General features: G+C 34.8%; 1 protein-coding gene across 25 annotated transcripts in view; it reads left to right on the top strand.

Annotated features, from left to right (window-relative positions):
* Window positions 1-20,401, top strand: part of BAZ2B (bromodomain adjacent to zinc finger domain 2B) — a 311,231-nt gene that overhangs the window by 166,106 nt on the left and 124,724 nt on the right. For all 25 annotated transcript variants that reach the window (XM_073883542.1, XM_025855507.2, XM_025855516.2 and 22 more), the window contains one exon: window positions 6,242-6,385. In XM_073883542.1, the coding sequence (XP_073739643.1) occupies window positions 6,244-6,385 (142 nt within the window). In that variant the 5' untranslated portion in view covers window positions 6,242-6,243. Of the gene's footprint in view, window positions 1-6,241; window positions 6,386-20,401 lie in introns of those variants that run through there.

Genomic DNA, 20,401 nt, shown 5'->3' on the forward strand with positions numbered 1-20,401 from the left:
ATTCTTCTGACTTTTGTATCCTTGTTAGAAATCTCTAATCCTAGTCAATAAATTCATATACTCTACCTGCAGTTTAGATGATCCATACATGTTAAAGTTTGCTCAGATCTTCTATAATATTCTTTTATATCTTAGGATAACCTCTTTCTCACAGATATCTCATTGCAAAGGAATATTTAATCCTTTTGAATAGATATTTACTGAATAGTGTGAAAATCAGTGCTTTAGTCTTGGATAATTTTCTTATCAAGTCTCCTGAGGTATTATAAATGAGTAAATCTTTAAAGGATTTAGCAGAAATTTGTAATTTAGCATGATACACATTAGGAGATAGAACCAGGCCAATGAAAGGGAGGATAAGGAAAAAGTGGAATTAAATTGTTAAATATTTTAAAGAATTATTTATTCATTTTAGAGCAGGGAGGGAGGGGTAAAGGTCAAGGGAGAGAGAGAATCTCAAACAGACTCCCCACTGAGTGCCAGGTCTCCATCTCATGACCCTAAGATTATGACCTGAGCTGAAATCGAGAGTTGGACGCTTAACCAACTGAGCCACTCAGCCACCTGAAATTGTTAAATATTTTAATGCAATGTGAAGGTTTTGTTTTTTTTTTTTTAAGGGCAGAGGATTTTTTATTGTTATGTTAATCACCATATATTACATCATTAGTTTTTGGTGCAGTGTTCCATGATTCATTGTTTGTTCATAACACCCAGTGCTCCATGCAGAACGTGCCCTCCTCAATACCCATCACCAGGATAACCCATCCCCCTCCCCCCTCCCCTCTAGAACCCTCAGTTTGTTTTTCAGAGTCCATCATCTCTCATGGTTCATCTCCCCCTCTGACATACTTCCCCTTTCTTCCTCTCCTGTTATCTTCTTCTTTTTCTTTTTTCTTAAAATATGTTGCGTTATTTGTTTCAGAAGTACAGATCTGTGATTCAACAGTCTTGCACAATTCACAGCGCTCACCGTAGCACATACCCTCCCCAATGTCTATCACCCAGCCACCCCATCCCTCCCACCCCCAACCACTCCAGTAACACTCAGTTTGTTTCCTGAGATTAAGAATTCCTCATATCATTGAGGTCATGTGATACATGTCTTTCTCTGATTGACTTATTTCACTCAGCATAACACCCTCCAGTTCTATCCACGTCGTTGCAAATGGCAAGATCTCATTCCTTTTGATGGCTGCATAATATTCCATTGTGTATATATACCACATCTTCTTTATCCATTCATCTGTCGATGGGCATCTTGGCTCTTTCCACAGTTTGGCTATTGTGGACATTGCTGCTATAAACATTGGGGTACACGTACCCCTTCGGGTCCCTACATTTGTATCTTTGGGGTAAATACCCAGTAGTGCAATTGCTGGATCGAACGGTAGCTCTAATTTCAACTGTTTGAGGAACCTCCAAACTGTTTTCCAGAGTGGTTGCACCAGCTTGCATTCCCACCAACAGTGTAGAAGGGTTCCCCTTTCTCCACATCCCCGCCAACATCTGTTGTTCCCTGACTTGTTAATTTTAGCCATTCTGACGGGTGTGAGGTGGTATCTCATTGAGGTTTTGATTTGGATTTCCCTGATGCCGAGCGATGTTGAGCACTTTTTCATGTGCCTGTTGGCCATGTGGATGTCTTCTTTGGAGAAATGCCTGTTCATGTCTTCTGCCCATTTCTTGATTGGATTATTTGTTCTTTGGGTGTTGAGTTTGATAAGTTCTTTATAGATTTTGGATACTAGCCCTTTATCTGATATGTCATTTGCAAATATTTTCTCCCATTCTGTCGGTTGTCTTTTGGTTTTGTGGACTGTTTCTTTTGCCGTGCAAAAGCTTTTTATCTTGATGTAATCCCAATAGTTCATTTTTGCCTGGGCTTCCCATGCCTTTGGCGATGTTTCTAGGAAGAAGTTGCTGCGGCTAAGGTCAAAAAGGTCGCTACCTGTGTTCTCCTTTAGGATTTTGATGGACTCCTGTCTCACGTTTAGGTCTTTCAACCATTTGGAGTCTATTTTTGTGTGTGGTGTAAGGAAATGGTCCAGTTTTACCATCAAGTTGATAAAATTCTGATAGTAGGAACTATCAGAGGGTTAGTTTAGTTCAAACCTATCATTTTTCAGATTGGGAAACTAGTATTTAGGGTGTCTGAGACTTGCTCCAGATCACAGGCTGCAACACAGAGCACCTGATTGCCAGCCCACTTTTGTTTGGGGATGTAATTGTTACTCTTTACAGTGGTAGTTAAAATGTGTGAAACTTCAAAGGAAATTGGTTCATTTTATATACTCATACTTTAAACCACAATATACTATACTTAATTACTCAAAATAACTATTTTTGGGGCACCTGGGTGGCTCAGTCGTTAAGCGCCTGCCTTCAGCTCAGGTCATGATCCCGGGGTCCTGGGATCAAGCCCCGCATCGGGCTCCCTGCTCGGCGGGAAGCCTGCTTCTCCCTCTCCCACTCCCCCTTGCTGTGTTCCCTCTCTCGCTGTGTCTCTCTCTGTCAAATAAATAAATAAAATCTTAAAAAAAAATAACTATTTTTGAAAATGTAGGTAAATAAAAGTTTTGTAATTAGAATGATTTTCCTTCAAACATATTATATAATTTTGTTTGTTGTCTAATAAGGTGTTTCTGCCTTATCTCCTGTTTCACAAAATCTCTTACCAGAAAAGTGTTTGTGTCTTCTTGGCTTTTGTTTTTGTTTTGCTGCTTAAAATCTTGAAATATTATTTGTCCAGTGTTCAGTTGCCTGGAAGTTATCTAAAGCAACAGTTTTATAAAAGCCTTTGTCAGAACTGTTAGAAAATACTGGAATTGTAAATCTACTGTTAGTGGTACTACTAAACCAAAAGCAGCAGCATAGTGACTACCTCATGATCTTTATTATTCTTGATTATCGTTTTTCACTTGAGTTTACATTGCAAGGAAAAGCCAGGTTTCACCAAATCTACTTTTGTGCTTTGAATTCCCACAGAGAACTTTTGGTATCATTGGCAAAGATAAAAACAGAACACCTTCTAGAGGAAACGTCTAAGTCTCTTTTTATGTTTACTTTCTGAATATTCAGTCTATTCTGTGTCTGTGCTTTTAGCACTAAAGAATCATGCAACTAAAACAAAGGGCAGCTGATCACACTTGTATTTCTGAGTCAACGAACGTGTCTTGTCCTTCCCTAATAACACCTGCTTAGGTTTACGCCCAGCAGCTGTCAGCGTTCATAAACACTGTGGTTACACAAAAGGGAAGTTTGATATGCCTGAATTTGAACAGTGTTACCGTTAACAACTGATCATTGAATCTTTCTGGGATGAGTATAGAAAATCATCATGCAGGAAAGTTGTTTGTGGTAATTCTGATTTTTGTCTATTCTCAGAATTGTTATTGGCAAATAGCGTCCTAGTAAAATACAGTAAATTCATATTATCCAGTATGAGCAAATATTCCAATTTGTGTTAATGACATATCGTACATTATCAGTTTCAAACAATTAGGACAAAATATAAAATAAGAGACCAGTTAGACTGACACAAATGATAGGTTGAATATAATGATCATTTTATACTTTTATCACAATGTCAATAAATCAGCTCGAATCATCTTATGATAACAGTTATATAGAATTACTACTTAATAGAAAGTTTTAGTTAGTTGAATTCTAAGTAATATAATTTTGAAACTTTAGGTCAGGATCTCTCAACCTTAGCACTGCTAACATTTTGGGCCGGGTAATTTTCTGTGCGGGGGATGTCCTGTGCATTGTAGGAGTTTAGCAGCATCCCTGGACTGTATCGCGGCAGTACTAAGATCAAAATAATTGAAATAAAATAATACATGAATAATGTAGATAATAGAACTTCTAGGAAAATGGCTTTGCATACGCATTTTTTTTAAAAGTTAAGCCCCTTTTCACTTAAATGAACAAAAGGAACCAAGAATAAAAGAGAAAATTCCACTTTTACTGAAACTAAAAAAGGCCCTTAACATACTACTAGCTGTAGTTCTACTCTTTCTTATTGCCAGGTTTAAATTTTATTTTTAAACGTTATAATAAAGAACCTCTAGTATTTTATTTCTACAGAATAGATTCTCAGAAGTAGATTGTAAGATCCAAGTATATGTATATTTTTAATTTTAATGACCATTTCCAAGAAAAGATCTCCAATAAGCAATATGTAGAGACTGCTCATTTTGCTTTCTGGGTTTTACTTGCTTTAGTCCTGAATCAAGTTATAGCAATAGAAAGAATTATAGCAACAGAAAGAAATATACCTAGGGTTCATAATTTATTATCCTAAAAAAAGTAATGACTATTATTTATTGAATACTTTTATGCCAAGTACTGAGCTAAAGTACTTATTTATATCACCAAATTATTTTTGCTGTGGAGTACAAAGGCAAATTAAAAAAAACAACTTTACATTATTTTTAAAAAATAACATGTTTAAATAGTACATTTTAGAATTTTTTTAAGACAATGAGGTTACCAGCTATACATTTTTAAAAATAGCCCTTTTCTGTAAACTCTTAACTAGGTAAAGGATGCATAATTTTTGTATGTAGTGAAATGAGACTTGGTGAAAATTGCGGAGAAAATGTCAGTATGGGCCTTGCCATCAGACCAGCCACATGTCTCCAAGCTCATTTGTGACTGTTTGATGCCCCAAAACCTGCTTTTTAAGCATTAGTTTCATGTAACCATCAATACCAACTACTCTTTTCCATCATGAATGGTAATAGAAAGAAAAGTTCTTTAAGAATATGGACATACTCATTATAGCAGTATCATCATCTGTAGAGGTGGTTGAGAGCAGTGACAGAATATGAAGAGAAGTTTTTGAATTGTATATGATTGGAAAACTTATTGAAATGGTTACTAATGATGGCATGTGTCAACCTGAGATAACCTTTACTATATGTATCCGTCTTATGAGAAAAATCCTCTTAAAAAAAAAATCCTCTAGATACTATATGGATTAAATCAACATTTATACATTAACCTCTCATTATTTTAATTGGTCAATATTTTTAAATCAAACTCTTTCTTAGAAAATATATAGTAATTATGTGAATTGCTTATAGAATTCCATACAGAAATCTTTTTTATGGTTAGATTTCAATGGTGAAAGTTTACTTGTGGTTAAGTTCAATCATATGTGAGCAGTATCTTTTTTTGTTTCTTCCTATAAATTGTGTACTTATGAAAGCAGTTGTGAACTTCATGATTTTCTTGCTTACTTGTAGGATCAGTGTATGCAGAGAGTACTAAAATAACCATAACCTATTCTAGATTTAAAAAAATTATTGGGATATAATTGATATATAACATTTGAAATTAGTTTCACTTATACAACGTAATGATGGATATTTGTATATATTGCAAAATGATCTTCACAATAAGCCTACTCAACATTCATCACCACACAGTTACAAATTTTTTTCTTGTGATGAGAACTTTTAAGATCTACTTTCTTAGAACTTTCAAATATACACTATAGTAATACTAACAGTAGTCACCATGCTGTACATTATATCCCGTGACTTACTTATTTTAAAACTGGAAGTTTATACCTTTTGATCCCCTTTCACCCATTTCTACTCTAGATTTTTAATATCAACATAAACTTAAACAAGACCAATGTAAGTTTGCACCTGAAATAGCTAAGCAAATAAATAAAGTTACATGTAAGTGAATTGGTCAGTATAAATGGGTTGTACTAAGGCCATTTTAACTATAGTTCAAACCTGACATTAGTAACAACTCTAAAATATATTTGTCTTTTTGGTGGGGGAGAAGTGCTTGCTCTGATAGAGGTTACCAGATCAGATTCTTGGATGCTTAAGACTTTCAAGACTTGAATTTAAAAGACAGTCCATTCAAATGTGGTGTTATTTTCTTGAGTTAAGATAATATGGGTATTCTGTTGTAAATGAATAGATGATGAGGCGATTTAGGAAGAATAAGAAGTTAATATGTAATATGCAAGTCTATTAAGAGTAGTTTTGGTATACTTAACATTAAACTTATTTCATAAATTGGTATTTTAAATTATACTTATGTTTTTATTCCATATTTTATCTTTCTGAAGAACATGTATTTTGAAATTATTTCACATTTTATAAAAGTATGCCTAATGTTTAGGGACTTATTTTGATAATAAGGTATGTTTAATTCTTTGAATAATTCCTCTATCTAGTACTGAGAATTAACATTTTTCTCCCTCTCATAGATATGGAGTCTGGAGAACGGTTACCATCCTCAACAGCCTCCACTACTACACCTTCATCTTCTCTACCTTCTGTGGCTTCATCAGTTTCAAAAGGTGGCCTTTCCACGGGAGCTGCTTCACTTAGCTCTACAATCAACCCATGTGGTGAATACCCTTTATTAACTCAGTTTTAGAATGCCATCCATTTACTAATTTGCATTCGTAGTATTTTATTGAACTGAATAAAATGATTTCATTACCTCTTTTGACCGTTGAACAATAACTAGGTTAAACATCTAGTTTGTGCTTTTTCTGTATTTTACCAGCACACTGAGATTGCACTTTTCATGCTTATTAGAAGCTCTCTTTGAGAGTTTCATCATAATTTCTTAATTTGACCATTTCAATTAATAAATGAGTACACGCAAAATGTTTTGAAACAGTAGGCCCATGAGGGAGTGAAGAAATACAAAGGAGTCCTTGGTGATAAGATTAGGTACTAATGCTATGGACCTTTTATTCTAAATTTGCTTCTGGCATTTGAAATAATCCTTCACCAAACTCCAACTACCCCTGTTCACAGATGTGTACTAAGGGAGATAAATCATTTACTCGATGGAAAGTATTTTAAAAATTAACAGCATGACAAGTTTCTCTTTAAACATGAACAAAGTTTAGATTGCTAAAAAGACAATAATAAGAGCTTTATTTCAGAAATTAAAATACCATAAATTTTGATTAATTATGTAGAAGGTATTTTTAATTACTGCCCAAAATCACTCTTTGTTCAAACACAGGTTTGGTAGAATACATCCTTTTTAAAAAAAAAAAGAAAACGTGTTAAGTGTGATTAATTCATTCCTTTATCACTAGGAAGCTTTTTAACCTTAAATATTTTTTATCTTAAAGATTATTTCACATGTTTATAAGCAGAAGAACTAAATGATATCTCACTTTTTAAAATTAGATATATAATTTTGGATAAATGAAATGCATAAATATGGAATGTTTGCTAACAAAATACCTTAGTAAATTGCCAAATACATATTTGTTCAATTATTTTTTTAATCAGTGGAATGACAGGAAGGATGTCATTTTGTCATTGATGTATCAGAACAATTTTTTGTAGAATTTTCTTAGTGATTATAAAATAACTAAGATAAAACAGTCTTTTATTATAAAAATAAATAAATAAAATCCCTGTTCTCTTGCGTCCTGTGCAGTCTTGGTTAAGTGCTTTCACAACTTCATGCACACTTCCCTTATATATGAAATGATGAATTCCTTTGATGGTATGCTGTATTCAAAAATAGTGATGCAGGTTTATCTTAAGTTAGTTTGTCTAAATGATTGCACACAATTGTATCTTTGTAATTATTCTTCCCTGCTTTTTATAATTCTTCTTCCCTTTGTTGTCAACTCATTTCAGTGTATCTTCCAATCTGCTAACTTTGTATTTACTTCTGAATTAGTCTTTATATAATGTTTCTAGAGAATTTTTTTTTTTTAATGTTGAAGATTTTAATAGCATTCTTGAGTACAGAGCCATGAGTTTTCTGGATACTTTGCTGTTACCAATTTCTCAGTTTTCTGAATTAGTCACATCTCGGGCACTATTTTTTGTTGGCAGTAATTGGGAGTTGCAAAAGGGGTGTGGGGTATGCTGAGTTGCTGGGTAGCTTCAGAAATTTCCTTGTCTGGAAAGGAATTCATTTTTTATCATTTATTTACGAACTTAAAAGGTTATAGATTTTTTATGTTGAGTTGCTTATTTTGAATGGAAACACATTTTATTTCTATGTTTATTCAGAAATAGATCAGTTATTAACATATTATACTTTCAGTATGTACAGCATGAGTTTTTTCACCTTCTAAGAAAATGCTTTTTTTTGTTTTTAGCTTTCACAGTGTTATGGTTCATGTTTAAAGTAAAGCCTTATATTAACTTCCAACCCATAGGTTGCTTAAGAGAATGTGCAGTTGTCCTAGATAGCTCTATTTATCATTTTCTTGTCTTTTCTTATTTGATTCATTCTTTTTGGCCCATTCATTCTGATAATTCTCTTCATTTTCTTTAAAACAAGATCGTAGAGTGTTGATGGGCCTGGACTCTGTCTTAATAAACAACTTAAATCTCCTCAATTTGTTTGATTTATAGAGACAAAACAATTTTCAGCTTTAAAATGTCAAAACCTCAACAGTTCTTTAATGGCTCCTTTGAGGACATTCTGTTGTTTTAAACAGTTATTTTAATTGGCCATTCTCTGTCATCTTCATTAATGGTATGTCTATAGGAATTCTTCTGAGTTACAAAGGATGTAATTCAAACCTGCTTTCAAACTTTGAATGATCAACTAATTTTTTTGAGTGAATACCTTGTCAGGATTTGGGATTAAACCTACCCAGAAGTTAGTCTGTCACTATTATGGATGCTGGCAGAAGACATGAAACCCCTGGGTCAGAAATTTTATTACTTATTGTCACAGCAGTTAACATGAATATCATGTTGGCATTTGTTCCCCATGCCTCCCAAGTCCCACAGAGGCTACGTGATGTCCCAATTGAATCTTATAAATGCAGTGGGTTTGTGTCACAGCTGAAGAATACTGAACTTGGGGAATCCATTACTTTCATAAAAATGAAAGCAAACCCACTCTTTGTCTTAAAGAAGATGTTGCTTTATCTTTCAGGGTTGTTCCTTGCAAATGCAATCCTGAGAAATGGCCTGCTTAAAGAGTGGTCTAGGCTTTGCATTCTTAGCATACCCAGCGACAACATGCAGGGACCTGGGAGGATTGCATCTCACAACACAAAACGCTTTAATTTTATTGTAGTAACTAGGATAGAAAACAACGTTGCAATAATGATTGATCTAAGGTTATCTGCATATGGGTTTTGTTGGTCTTATCAGAAGAGTAATATTTCTTTTCCCTTTAAGGTATGAGTTTTTAAAAATAACTTGCCTATTTCTAAAAAATAATTTGGGACAGCTTTCAGTAAATGTATTGGCACAATAAACAAACAAAAAGTAACTAAAATATCAAAACATAGGCTCTAAAAACTGAAAAGGTGTTAGCTGAAGAAAGCCACTCTTATCGAACAAAAAACTTACTGAATTAGCTGCTAAGAGTAAAAGGAAAACATAATGGCTTCCATGACTCACACACCATTGCTAGTAAGTATATCAACTCCTCAGATGAAAACCAAACTTTTTTCTAGCCCTGAATGGTGTAGGAAATATGTCACCAGAACCTTTGTATAACAAGCCAAATGATGCACAGTATCCCATGGGCCAATTTCACAGATACTCACATGATTCCGCATATTGGCTCTGAGTGAAGGCTAAAAGAATAATAGTTTCACAATTACACTTTATCAAATTTGTTTGAGATTTGTCGTTATTGACCTAATCCAAAGATAGAACTTTGATAAATTTCAATGATAGTTTAAACTGTGTCATAGACCAGTGGTTTTCAACCCATTTTTAAGGGTAGAACCTTCAAACAAAAGCTTATAAAAATGCTGAATATATAGAACAAATAAGCCATTTAAAACGTCTCTGGCTAAAGCCTGAGTATGCCTACTTTTCTTTGAAAAATTAAAGAGATTGATTTACATATGTATCTTAATTCCCTCTACAGAAGTGTGCCAAATCATAGTATATTGAGGAAATTGCAAGTTGACCAGTAAAAGCCTCAACTTAGGGTATGTGTCAGTTCTGACAATGCTTAACTCTGAGTAGGAAAACATGGCATTTAAACACACAAGCCCGTTGAGAGGCAGTCCCGAAGTGGGTAATGCCATCACAGACCTGGGCTCCTAATTTTATATTGTGTCTTCTGGAGTATGGGACTTTCATGCTCACATGTGTATCCCGTGGCTGTAAGAGAGCTGATCCACATAGAGCACTATTTTCCAGAAAAGAAGGTGGGGTGGGAATGGAGCAAAAGTTGCTTGCCAGCTTATGTTGACCCTTTTTAAAGAGCTTTCCCAGAAACCCCATCCAGAGATTTCCACTTACTTCTCTTTCATCAGAATGGTAATCTCAGCTTCAAGGAAGGTCAGGAAAACTAGTTTTTAGCTGAGCATACTGCCGTCCTGAAGAAAACAGAGGTTCTTAGTAAGGAAGGAGAGAATGGATCAGCAATGTCTACTACAGCTAAGTGGAACCAGAGGAACAGGAGCTCAAGCTGGGGAATGGGCTCGTGTTAGATCATGTAGAACTCCGTGTGTGGTGCTTACGAAGTTAGGCAGAATAATGTATTGATTAAAAGCAAAGATTTTGCAATTGAAATATCTTGAAATGGAATCTTGGCTTATCCACATATTAGCTATGTGAATTTGGGCAAATTACGTATTCCTCTCTGAGCTTTAGTTGCCTCATCTATAAAATGGATATCACCACCCATTTTGCAGCATTATAAGGACAAATGAGATAATGCCTATTGTACAGTAGGGGCTTAGTAAATTATAACCATTATTTTTATTCATACTTCATCCAAGTGGAAGGGTTTTATATGATCACACCGCTTTGAAAATGAAAGCTTTAGCATCATGTCGACCATCAGTTTGCAATGGGAATGACACCAGAGGCAAAGAAGACTTTTAGGAATTACTTGTATTTATCTGGGTGAGAAATGATATGGGCCCATATTAAGGAGTTATTGGAGATGGAGAAAGAAGGTTGCAGAAATACTTAGGGAGTAGATTCTTATAGGATATAATGACTATTCAAATTTGGCAAGGCAATGTTTAGAGAGAGAGACAAGCCCTGACATGACTTGAAAAACTGGGTCAGGAGTGATGTAATGAGAAACGTGGAGGAGGAATAAGTTGTAAAGGGTAAAAGGCTTAGGTATCTTTTTGCATCTTGTATTTAATGAAATATACATCCATTTATATATCCACACAACCGCTGGTGGATATTTGAGTTGTTTTTACCAATTACAATGTTCTGACCATTAAACATGGATTCCAGTGTATATAAGTGTACATTTCTGAAAATGTCTTCAACCTTACCAGTAGGACTAATTTATTTTCCCACCAGCTGTATATTAGAATTCCTGTTGCTTGTCATCCATGCTAACACTTCTCATTGACAGGCTTTTTGATTTTTGTCAATGCTGAATACTAAACAGTGTCTCATTAAGGTAAATTTTTATGTTTTTAGCCTTTTGGATTTCTTCTTTTTTGAAGTGATTATTTAGGGCTTTGATACATGTTTCTATTGGATTATGTATCTTTTTCTTATAGATTTATGAGTGTATTACATTTTGGATGCTGGTCCTTTTGTCAGTTATATTTGTGGGAGATATCTTTTCCCAGTCTGTGGTGTGTCTTTTTTTATTCTGAATTGTCTTTTGTTTAATAGAACTTCCAATTTTAATGTAGTCAGATTTATCAGTATTTTTATTTATGCTTATCCTTTTTGTCTTGTTTAAGAACCACTCTTTTACCTTCAAGGTCATACATATATATTTTTAAAGATTTCATTTACCTCTCTTTTAGTTTTACTTTGAAAAGTCCATGGTTATCAGATATCAGGCCAGTTGTGATAGACTGAATTGGTCTTTTGGCTTTGCAACTGTCACCATTTGGGGCTGTTGGTTGCTATATCTGTCAGTTCAGCCCATGATAACACAAACCACTAAGGCTGTTTAAGCAGAAAGAGATTTAATACAGGGAGTTGGATACTTATGAAATTATTGAGGAGCCGGTTTCCTCATCCCCACAAATGATTTCAGGGCATTACTGTTGAATTGGCCTGCTTAAGGAAACTACCTTTGGTTGAATCAGGACACCACTTTTCCGACTGAAGACTCCATGGATCATACCACCTTAGCTTCAATCCAGTAATCAGGAACCACTGACATAACTGCCTCCAAGTTTGCTCTGTGTTACCTGCTAGATCTACACCATCTAAAAGGATACCTCGTGTGCTGCCAATCTGCCGGCTTAACTCAGTTTTTAATTCTTTCCAAATACATTTGATTGGCAGAATCTAAACAATATCCAGAATCCTGGCTGCAAAAGAGACTGGTAAATGTAATTTTTAGCTGCCCAGCTTCTGCATCACAGGAAGATACACTGAAAGAAGTTTAGAACAAATGTTAAATGAGCCAATTACCTATCCACTTGAGCTCATCTAGTGATAGGCCCCCTGCCATATCTCCCAACCTGTGAAGTGTAATAAACTCCTGATACATATAGATGAGCTTTATTCCAGTTTCAGCAGTTTTTTTCTTCAGAACATTTAATAGCTCATGTATACTTAGCACAAATCTCTTTCGAGGGGCGCCTGGGTGGCTCAGTTGGTTAAGCGTTTGACTTCATTCAGGTCATGATCTCAGGGTCCTGAGATCAAGCCCCACGACAGGCTCTGCACTCAGTGGGGAGTCCGCTCCTCCCTCTCCCACTACCCCTTCCCCTACTACTCATGCCTGAGTGCTGTCTCTCTCTCTCTCTCTCTCTCTCTCTCTCTCTCTCTCAAATAAATAAAATCTTTAAAAAAGCAAAAGAAATCTCTTTTGGGATTTGTCAGAAATGATATAGTTGACCTCTGCCTCCTTCTTGAAAATCTGTTTTGGGGAAAAGTTTGTATCAAATTGGTATTATTTCTTCCTTAAATTTTTGGTAGAATCCACCAGTGAAGTCATCTGGGTTTTCAAGGTTTTCTTGTTGTTGTTGTTGTTGGAAGATATTAAAACATGAGTTCAACTTTTTAAATATCAACATACAACTATTCAGGTTATCTTTTTCTTCTTTAGTGAGCCTTGGTTGTTGATGTCTTTCAAGGAGTTTGTCCATTTCATCTAAATTATTGAATTTATGGGCACATTGTTAATCCAAATAATACCTCATCCTTTGAATGTCTTCTCTTTCATTATTGATATTAATAATTTGTGCCCTTTTTTCTTTCTGACTGGAGGTTTATCAATATTTTTGAGGTTTATCAATATTATTAATCTTTTTGACAAACTAGCTTTTGGTTTCATTGATTTTTCTCAGTTTTCTGTTTTATTGATTTCTGTCCTTTATTATCTCCTTCTGTTTTTCTGTGAGTATGATTTCCTTTTTTTTTTTTTTTTTGGTAACTTCTTAAAGGGAAAGCTTAGATCATTTATTTAAGACCTTTCTTTTTCTTATATATGCATTTAATGCTACAAATTTCCCTGTTAAGTACTGCGATAGCTGTATCCCACAAGTTTTTATTTATTTTCATTATTATTCTAGTGAAAATATTTTCTATTTTACTTTGTGAATTCTTCTTTGATAGATGGGTTATTTAGAAGTCAATAATTTGACATTTTGATTTTTTTTTTATTGATGTCCATTTTAAAGTCGTTGTGGTCAAAAACATACTGATGATGATCTGTGCCCTGTTTTTTGGCTTTCCACAGTTGCTTTTTTAGACTGGCACCCTGTGGGTCTCCTTTGTGCCTGTGATATTGTCGGGTCAGCCAAGTACTTAGGCAGAGATGAGTCTCTTTCTCTCTGGTTCCCTTGCTTCTAAGATTACCCTCTCTACTACTTTCCACCTGTTCTGCCAGCTTTGGACTCTGTACTCTGACACTTCAGGCTTTTCTGCTGTCTAAGCTAATCATGGTGAAGGAATGGACTCATTTAAGAAATACATCAAACTCAACTGATCTGCCGTGGGTAGCTCTGTCTTTCAAGAGTAGATTTCTCTATGTTCTCTGCTAGCTATTTTGCTGTGCCCCTGGCTTCCCTCCCCATTCATGCACAGTGTACTCGTGGCTAGGCATTTGGATAGTTCAAGCTCTGAATTTGAGCCTCATTGTTTCTGCGGTTTGCTCACTGCCAGAGTTTCCCCTTTAAATTTCCTGATGTTGTTTTAAATCAAGGTTTTATTATTATTTTCTGTGGATGGTTTATGTGACCTCTACACCACCACTATAATATTACCTGAAATTGTCCCCCTCAAAACAAATCACTTTAAAAAAAAATTTCACTTAAGACCCCAGGGGTGATATGTGACCCAATCTAATCAATCCAAATATCTTTTTTCCCAGGCAGTAGTGATTGGTTAAGGTATAATGGGCACATAATGTAAGTCAGACTAATCAAAGACAAAGAGACTCCATTCTGGGATTTTTATTAGTGAGAAAGGATACCCTTTTGTCTCACAAACTTAGGAGAAAGGGCCCATTTGAGGACATAGAGCCAAGAGAAGAAAGAGAAATTAGGTACTGGTAAACTTTCAATCAGTCTTCCTTATCTAAAAGGAGCTGTTTCCAAAAGTTTTTACACAATATGAGTTAATACATTCACCTTTTCAGTTAGCCATTTTGAATTGGGTGTTTGGTATTTTTTGACCTAACTGATATACTCTTCATGATCTAATCTCTGCCTACTTAAAACTTACCTGGTAGTGGGGGTGCCTGGGTGGCTCAGTTGTTAAGCATCTGCGTTTGGCTCAGGTCATGATCCCAGGGTTCCTGGGATCGAGCCCCGCATCAGGCTCCCTGCTCAGCGAGGAGCCTGCTTCTCTCTCTCCCATGCCCCCTGATTGTGTCCCCTCTCTCACTTTGTCTCTCTCTGTCATATAAATAAAATCTTAAAAAAAAAAAACTTATCTGGTACTGTTCTTACTCTGTTCCCATTATCTTTCAGAGTCCCTGGCCTTTTACTTCTTCAGATACAAAGCATTCTTTCCGAAACCAGGATGTGAAACATGTTCTCTCTCTGTCTGGAAAATTTTCATGTGGCTGATTCTTTCTTATGCTTTTTCTCAGGTTAGATGTCCTGAGACATTAATTGGAGAATTCTCCTCTTTTCATAGTGTCTAGGTAATTGTTCCACTATTATATATTTTTGTCCCTAATAATTTCCTCCATCATACTCTTCACAATATATAATTATACATTTGGTGTTATTTTACTTATTTGTCCCTTTTCCTACATTTAAAGGACAGGAACTATATCTGCTTTCTTTTATCAGCATGTTCTAGTCAGTGCCTGGCACAAAATATATGCTCAAGAAGCAATTTTGAAAGGAAGGAGATGAACTTGGAGAACTTGGACTTGAAAATTAGATGATAAATTAACTTTAATTAATAAGTTTTCTAGGCCATGCTTTATATTGTTCTGGTAGTACCAAATGGCTATGCAGATTTTAGTTGGGGATGGGCATTATAAGCCATATGGTGAGGAATCTTAAAGCATCGGTTGACCTTACTAGACAGGGAATGAATAAATAAAACCCTGCAAGTCCAAAGTTATTATTTTATTAGAAATTCTCATTTAAAAGATAACCAGGGGTTCAGCTTACAGTCACTAGAGAATCATCAAAAAAATGAGATAGGCCTATTCTTGTGGGTTTAAGTATAAAGCCAAGGTATCATTCCAATTTCTTTTAGTATTTGTGTTATGGTATAAATAACTATTATAACATTTTTAGTTGATCTGTCTATAGTGTAGATATCTATAAATTTCATAAATAAAGGCTCTCAAATGTTCAGCTGTATAGCCTTCCTCAGTGGGTTTGTTTTTGAAATATTATTTTACTTTAACTTTTATTTGTGGTTTTAATTTAGAATTTTAACAGTAAATTACTATAGAAAGGTAATGCCTTCCAATCAGTTAAGTACTCATAAAAATAAACCCAGTGTTATAGATTAAATTTTATGTCCTCCTAAAAAAAGATATACTGGAGTCCTAACCCCCAATATCTCAGAATGTGACCCATTTGGAAATAGGGTCCAGTAAGACTCATTTCCTTATAAAAGGGGGAAATTTGGACACAGAGACATGCACAGAGAAGCCCATGTGAGGACATATGAAGAACACCTGAGGTTCCCAAAAGCTAAGAGAGAAGCATGGAACAGATCCTTCCTTAGTGCCTTCAGAGGGAGCATGGCCCTGTCAACTCTTTGATTTCAGACTTCTAACCTCTGGGACTGTGAGATGATACATTGTGTTCTAAGGCACTCAGTTTGTGGTACTTCGTTATGGCATCCCCAGCAAATTAATATACCCAGTATGTTTCTCAAAGCTGATTTTAATAATTTTTGCTCATTGTAATAATTTTTTATTTATTGAAACATAGGTAAAATAAGATTTTGGAATTTGATTATTTTAGTGAACTTTTTTCTATTTCATTATTAAAGTACAGCCGGATTTGAAGATAAAAGTATATATAAAATATTGTATATTTTTAGCATCTTAATCCATGAACTCTAAATCCTTTCATTGGTCTAACAAAAATGCTTATTATGAAAGAGGAACTGCTCCTGTCTTTAACAGTCATTTGCTGAACTGAAATGAAAACTTTACCATGTTCAGTGTTAGAGAGTGGCAGCTTTTGTTCCCAAGTTTACCTAGGCTTTTAATGACTTATTTTCTAATTAAAAAAAAAAAAAACTGTTTGAAAGGAAAATAGTAACTTGACATAGAATCCAGGCAGATCACAACTTAATCAAGTGTTCAAAGTTAGTATCACCAGTACACATAGCAACATCTTAGACCCCAGATACGTTGCACTGTGAAGAGTGTATTGCTTCTCCTTCCCAATGTTGCCTAACCTTTTCTAATCATGAGAAGGCATCAGACAAACCCACATTGGGAGATGTTCTATGAAGTACCGGACCAGGACTCTTCAGTGGATCAAGATCATGAGAGAAGACTGAGGAACTGACACAAATCAGAGAAAATTAAGGAGATACAGCAACTAAAACTGATAAGATCTGAATAAATTTTTAATTTTAGTTAATTAAGATTAACTTCCTGGTTTTGAAAATTATTTTTTGTCATATAAGATGTTAACATATGGAGGTTGGGACTCTACTAATTTTGCAAATCTTGTGAGTCCTAAAATAATCTCAAAATAAATGCTTAAAAATAAAGACTTTATTTCCATGCCATGCATCTTTTGAAATACTAAAATGTAGGGGTTAACTGACTGAGAAAATTTTGAGACTGCAGGAATGGAATGAAGATTATTTGCAGGAAATGTCACCATTAACTATAGAATTCTTTCTGTTCTCTAATCAAAGTTCAAGGTTATAGTTTGTACATTTTGAGTTCCAGAATATTTGAAGATTAATATATTTAAGAATTTTAATGTGAGCCAGTAATTTGAGCATTTTTTTAATTTACAGTAATTTTGATGATGTTCAATCTGTTTATTACACTTATTCATTACTAGTGTTAAAGTACACATATAACTTATTTGAATGCGCTGCATCACATTTTTGATGATTAGCCTACTTTGCAGGTTGTATACTAGAGGCTGATTTTGCAATGCTGTAAAATTATGCTTATAATTTTAAAGAACTAGAGACGAGTTTGAAGACATGTTGCAACAAGTTTGGGAAGCAATGAAAGATTAAAGACATTTTTATTTCTAGCATACAAAAAGCAACATTTGTGGAGTTCTATCATAGTAATCAGTCTCCTTGATTTTTAAAAAGATTAGATGCTTTAGCATACTTCTTGTAATTATTTTGTTTTAATTGGCTATCTGGACTTTTCCTGACAGGAGATTTTGTTCACTGGTAGTTCAGGTTCAAGGCATTAGTACAGTATTTATACTATTTTGTTCTTGTGGGAGGAAAACCTTTATTGTGTTGCATGAAATGCACTATCATTAATAAAGATACTTGCAGTTACCATGTGTTGTTACTGAGACACTGACATGTAACTGCTTTAAATCACCTATACATATACTGACAAGCAGAATTTGAAAAGCTCTGCTCAAAAGTGTTCAGCTTCTTACAATATAAGTCAGAACTTAGTTATTATGGATATATATTAATTTTTATTATGCAAACTGTGCACATTGTTACCTGCCCATTAAAATAGAAACTAAAAAGTTCATTTATAATATTGAAATTATGTTTGAATGTTAATACCTGTTAAAAAGAATGAGTGTAATCTTGTAAAATTATTTTCATTTTATGATACAATTTATCAGGTTGCAAATGTTTCCTCTGAGCAAAATTTAAGAGTTTTAAACATAACAAGTTATTATTTGGGAGCATCTTCTGATATTAGACATATTAATGTAGAAAAAAATTACTTCTCCAAAAGTGGAACATTCTAATATCCAAATAATCTTATTTTGTAGTGTAATATTAATAGAGCCTGTTTGATTCATGTTGTATTTTGTTTCATGTAAGACAGTATCAATGTTTTGTTTTAAATGTAGTTATAGCATTCACTGAGCCACCACCAGTCCATGATCAAAAATCACCTTGTGAACAGTAGCTTAAAATTTCAAGACAGCTGAAGGCTAAGGACATTGTTCTGGTAGAAGAACCAAGGGTGTAATCTAAACAGCACCCCCTGCTGTATAAAAGATTAAAGCCACAACATAGAATTAAATCAGCTTCTAATTTCCCAAAGACATTTGAGTAACATTGTGAATGGTTTTTATAATTGGAGCAGAGAAAAAGTGAGATCTACAGATGACCTTTGAACAACACAGGTTTGAACTGTGTGGGCCCCTTATACACACTTTTCTTTTCAATAAGACAGCAGGAGGGGAAGAATGAAGAGGGGAGAATCGGAGGGAGAGACGAACCATGAGACACTATGGACTCTGAGAAACAAACTGAGGGTTCTAGAGGGGAGGGGGTTGGGGGTATGGTTTAGCCTGGTGATGGGTATTAAAGAGGGCACGTTCTGCATGGAGAACTGGGTGTTATACGCAAACAATGAATGATGGAACGCTATGTCAAAAACTAATGATGTATGGTGATTAACATAACAATAAATGCGATATAGTACTATAAATGTACTTTCTCTTCATTATGATTTTCTTAACCTTTTCTCTACTTACTTTTTGTAAGAATATGGTATAGAATATAAATAACATACAAAATAGGTGTTAATTGACTGTTGATGTTGTCAGTAAGGCTTCCAGTCAACAATAGGCTATTAGTAGTTAAGTTTTGGGGGAAGTCAAAAGTTATAGGTGGATTTTCAACTGCAGAGGGGGTGGAGGGAGGGTTGGCTCTCCTTACCTCTATGTTGTGTAAGGATCAACTGTATTCTTAACCATTTAAAGAATAATTCCTGGTTATTTTAGCCTTTTAAAAGAAGGAAACAAAACTATCATTTTAGTTGTCTGTAGCAGGTATTAGGAAGTGTTGCCCTTGAAGCGATAGGTTTGCTTTATGCAGTGTTTTGTAGAGAGTAAAAATGATTAAGAGATGGCCTTTTCCTTTGTAATGTTATATTCTAGTAATGGTATGGTAAAAGATAGCCCGTAATCATGAAAGTTCAAAGAAACCCCGAAGCATGTCTGGGAAATTCAGAGATACTTCTTAGGCAGTATGTTTTTGAGATGGTTAGGATAGATAGGATTATATGAGGCAAAAGAAATCAAAAAAGCATGTTACATAGGCCGGGGGATGGGGGAGTGGTGAAGTAGAAGAAATAATGTGACCAAAAATACAACAGTGGGATTTAACACTTGTTAATTTAACATTTGTTAAATTCAACATTTGTTAAATACGAATTGTGTTTCACACTTTACAGGTATTGTGGATACTGAGATAAATGTGATTCAGCTTTTGTTCTCAAAGAACTAAAATCCTACTTTACCAATTATTTGCATAGAAGTGATAGTTAAAAAACACTGGAGGCACATGAAATAACTGAGAAAGAAAGCATACAAAAAGAAATAAATATAGCTGGATAAAATCCTAAAGAATGCTTACTTTTAGAAAAGAAAATCCAATAAAGCAGACCAGAAATATTATTAAAATATGTAGTTGAGACGAAGATCAAGACAGTTCAAGACCTGGAGCTTAAGGGTGAACATGGGTTGTGTGTGTGTGTGTGTGTGTGTGTGTGTGTGTTGCCCCCCTCCCCCCCATTCCCCTGAATGTGCGTTTTATTTATTTTATTTTTTTTATTATGTTAATCAGCATACATTACATCATTAGTTTTTGATGTAGTGTTCCATGATTCATTATTTGCATATAACACCCAGTGCTCCATGCAGAACGTGCCCTCTTTAATACCCATCACCAGGCTAACCCATCCCTCCACCCCCCTCCCCTCTAGAACCCTCAGTTTGTTTGTCAGAGTCCATCGTCTCTCATGGTTCATCTCCCCCTCCGATTTCCCCCCCTTCATTCTTCCCTTCCTGCTATCTTCTTCTTCTTCTTCTTAACATATAATGTATTTGTTTCAGAGGTACAGATCTGTGATT

This window comes from Callorhinus ursinus, unplaced genomic scaffold, assembly GCF_003265705.2.
Source record: "Callorhinus ursinus isolate GAN/ISIS: 27379988/994484 unplaced genomic scaffold, GSC_fseal_2.0 scaffold2, whole genome shotgun sequence".
Classification (NCBI taxonomy): Eukaryota; Metazoa; Chordata; class Mammalia; order Carnivora; family Otariidae; genus Callorhinus; species Callorhinus ursinus.